The 4,343-nt window shown below is 38.7% G+C and overlaps 1 protein-coding gene across 1 annotated transcript; it reads left to right on the plus strand.

Annotated features, from left to right (window-relative positions):
* The first annotated feature begins 1,839 nt into the window (after positions 1-1,839).
* On the plus strand, positions 1,840-3,826 carry LOC105681700. Its single transcript, XM_012392838.2, is given in 3 exon segments — positions 1,840-3,706; positions 3,709-3,759; positions 3,762-3,826. Coding segments are annotated over 3 exon segments (1,983 nt in total).
* Positions 3,827-4,343: the final 517 nt, after the last annotated feature.

A 4,343-nucleotide genomic window follows, 5' to 3' on the forward strand; every position in this document is an offset into this window, starting at 1 on the left:
GTTCGGGTTGGGCTTAGGTGCGTGGGATTTTCTTCTCCCTAAAGGATAGGAAACACTTGGCTGTGCTCACTTTCGGCGGTTGGGCAACACGTATTGTTTTCGGACTTCACTGGGCACTAGAGACACGTCTGCACGCTTCGGCACTCAACAGCGAACTGGCCTCGCAGAAGTAAAAGTCGAGAAGATTTGGATTTGAGGAGTGAGCAAAACAAAGCAGCGGTCATTGTTGGCTAATCCATCTGCTTCCAAAACAGCTAGTTAGGCGCTCTTGTACTGAGTTGGTAGATTGTGGTGGTATACCATGCTGTGCTGGGTATAGCACTGGTATAATTTTCGCCGTATAATCGTTGCGCTTTTATGCTATTGCCGTCCCCCGTATTGTAATAAAAGTGCATGTCCGAAAGTTCTCCAAATCTATACGATATTATGTAATAAATATGGTGATATAAACAATAAACGACGTATAGTATTGCTATACTGCATACAACATTCACTATGCGCATAACACGCGCGCTACGCGCACTGCATACACAATACACCCACGTAACACGCTAAAATAATGAAAAATGAAGACAATATTCCAATATTTTTATCGTTTTATTGGCTATTATTTAAGGATTGAAGGAATGTTAAAAAAAGATAGTGATATTTCCGAAGCCCATCAGATAAACATGAAATATGAATAAATCTCGAGCAATGTAAAGTTTGAAGATTGTACAAAAAAGGTTTGCGCCTTTTTTAAAATCATCTGGCGCACAGCCTGTTCCCTTCCTTAATTGCATAACCTCGCTTTCAAAAGGAACTTCTCCAATATTATGACTGTTCCTGGATAATTCGGAATTATACAAAGAAGATGAAAGCATTAGTTAAAGAGTATCGTAAATTTTTCTTTCTCAATTAACTCTCTATCACTACATTGCCATGTTTTAGCCATTTTAAGGCAAGAGACTAAAATGATTTTGGCACAACATAATTATTCGGACAGTCGACGAGAAACTTTCAGCAAATTGAAAATATAAAGTTAGCGTGTTACGTGGCTGTATTGTATGAGGCAAAGAATTAGAGAAAACATTAATTCTCTCTACTAGGAAACTCCATACAGCGGCTTTTCATATGTTCCTATGGATTTTCATAAGTAAACAGGTTTAATGTTCAATCTACCGTTTGTTTTGCAAAACGTTGCGCGTCTTTGAATACCATGATCTTCATCTATACGATTTGTACAAGGTAAGCTGCCGCCCATGTGTCGTTCCGTTTGAGGATCACTGTGCGCCCATCTCTACAGACTGACCTCCTTCCGCTCGTGTAAGGAGATTTGCTCGTGTGCAGGATATTCTGGCAGGATATTTCAATTGTCGATGACTAAAAAACAAAGACGAAACGCAATTTTTTTATCCTACGTTTTTTCAGTTTCAACAAACACCTTTCAAATTTTCTGTCAAATTACCTGTAGCCGAACACCCTATATTTTCTATGGACCAATATATAAAACGAAATACATTCCTTGGTTACTGACGAAGGAAATTGTTTTCAATTCCGAATAATAATCGTATATGAACATTTTTGCTTACTGGTAACCATTCACTACAATTCCTTTGATCACCAATAATCAACATCAACGACGGATCTCATTTTAGTCTGTCCCTGATGATGATAATCAAAAAATATTAATAGTCACTTATAATAGTTATTTGTAATCAGTAACTTATCCATTAAAATCACCAAATTTGTCATTAAATTTTTTGACAAATTTCTTTAAGATGCAGGGATCATTAGTTTGCCATGTAAAGAAAAATTAGCTTTTTCTCCATGCCACGCAGTATAGTATTGATATACAGAATGGCAGATTTGATATTTTCTTCTATTTCAGATTTATTATTACTGGTCATTGCCGTTTTGGCAATGACGGGGAACGCTTTTGCCGAAATACACGAAATTTCCACAAAATGTCCAGAATCTTCAGGCAAAACCATACAGCTCGCTCACAAACACGATTGTACCAAGTTTTACCAGTGTTCCAATGGGCAGAAGCAACTTTCGAATTGCCCAGAATTTGCCCCGGGACAGAAGCTACATTTCGACCCTGAACTTCAAAATTGTACTTTCCCATGGGAGGCAAATTGCGCGTCAAGAGCTCCGGATTGTTCAACGGACGAATTCATACAACCTCATCCCACCAACTGTAGTTTATATTACAAATGCGAGAACGGGGAAAAAGTCTTAAAAACGTGTGACGAAGAACAGCTGTTTTGTTCCGAGTCTCTAGAATGCGTAGACAAGGATGCAGCCAAGTGTAAAGTTCACGATTCATGTCCAACAGGTAAATTGTTGGAAGCTGTACTTCTCCCGCATGATTGCGATTGCCATCGTCAATCGCTGTATTATGAATGTGTCGATGGACAATACGCTGTAAGGCGGTGCCCATCGGGTCATGTATTCGACAATGAACGTAGACAATGTGTGTCTAATGTCCACTGTCCTGCAACCGGTATTAAGAGAATTTCTCATGATACGGATTGTGGTTTGTATTACGAATGCGTGGATGGTGTGAAAGTAGAGAAAGTTTGCGAAGATGGATTGTCTTTCGACGAAACCAAGGGTATATGTACTTGGCCTCCGAGACACGAGTGTTCATCGAACTTTAAACAAACCGATCCGGCTATATACTTTCTACCTCATGCAGCGGAGAAAAAAGATGACATAGACTGTCCACCAGAGGGATATACATACTTAGCACATGAATGTTCTTGCACCAAGTATTACTCTTGCGAAGACGGAAATAAGTATCTAGGTAAATGTCCTGAAGGCACGATATATGATTATATTAGAGAAGTTTGCGATTTGCCGCATGCCGCCATATGTAGGAACGAAATATATACTAACGACACGTTCCTAAATGAAAATTGTCATTTTTCATCTGATTGTCCATCTGAAGGCCATAATCGCTATCCTCATGAAAGTGATTGTAATTTATTTTACGATTGCTACAACGGTCGCAAATGTCGTATGTCGTGTTATCAAGGGTACGTCTTCAATCCATTAATCGGCGCGTGCGATCTACCTAGGAACGTTCCCAACTGCCACGATTATATACCTACCCCTACGACTACGACATGGCACCCGCCTGCAACCACGTCTACGACATGGCGCCCGCCTGCAACCACGTCTACGACATGGCGCCCGACCGGTTGCCCGGAAGGAGAAATAACGCATCACGACTGTAACTGCTATGCATATTACGTATGTCGGAACGGACAATACCAATGGATGAGATGTCCCACAGGCCAAAAATTTGATTGTATAAAGCGGCAATGTATGCCAGAAGGCAGTGCTCAATGTTGCAAATCAGAAAGCAACGATTGTGACGGTACATGTTCGTCAAGCAATGGACTTTTGCCCCACAAGGAGTGCAACAAGTATTGTACATGCGATAGTGGAACAACCACAGTTCGAAATTGTCCCAGGCATACGTATTATGATCGGCACAGACAAATTTGCAACTGGCCAGATGCCATACTTGTGGACTTGCCGGCACAGTGTGATCCTACCGACTGTAGTTTCGGTGAGAATTATGTTCCTCATGAATGTTATTGTGACAGATATTATAAATGCTTAGGCAATGATAAATTTCTTCAGAATTGTAAAACTGGAGAATACTTTGACTATACAGAAGAAAAATGCGTTGACAGTAGATATGCTCACTGTTATACAAAGATTTGATTAAAGATTGTCAAAAATATTGTAGATGTAGCGGTAGGAACGTTATGTCGAGCAATATGCCAGCGTTCTGTACTACGATATCGGGAGAACGTGGCTCGCAACATAAATTTATCGTCGAACTGTCCGTCTCTAACTGATTGTAATAATTTTCTTTAAAAGCTAGGAAATGAATCGTAGAATTAAAAAGAAACGAATTCGTAGAATAATAAAAATAAATGGTTTGTTGTAACACCTTCATCGAGTATCTCTGAATTCCATAATATTACGATGTTACAAGGTTAAAACGCAATGCTGCTTTTATATATTGTCTAATTTATGTAATCTTTTAAGATGATTGTATTGCATTTGACTATACATTGGAAGTTAGCCGTAAGTAATAAAATTAATGATAAATAACATCTATAATTAGCATTCATTCTTATACGTATACATAGCATGAAACGTTAACAATTTAATTATATTCGATTCATTGCCATGTATATTGTCACGATTTTATTTTGCAAAATTGCGACTGATTAGCAAAAACATTACCATAAATGTGGAAGTTACATGTAAAGTAAATGTAAGTCAAAGATGCCATGTAAAATATAAAAGATCGCATTGTAAAACATTCGATGGAAATA

This window comes from Bombus impatiens, unplaced genomic scaffold (genome assembly GCF_000188095.3).
Source record: "Bombus impatiens unplaced genomic scaffold, BIMP_2.2 scf_1750, whole genome shotgun sequence".
NCBI classification, from domain to species: Eukaryota; Metazoa; Arthropoda; class Insecta; order Hymenoptera; family Apidae; genus Bombus; species Bombus impatiens.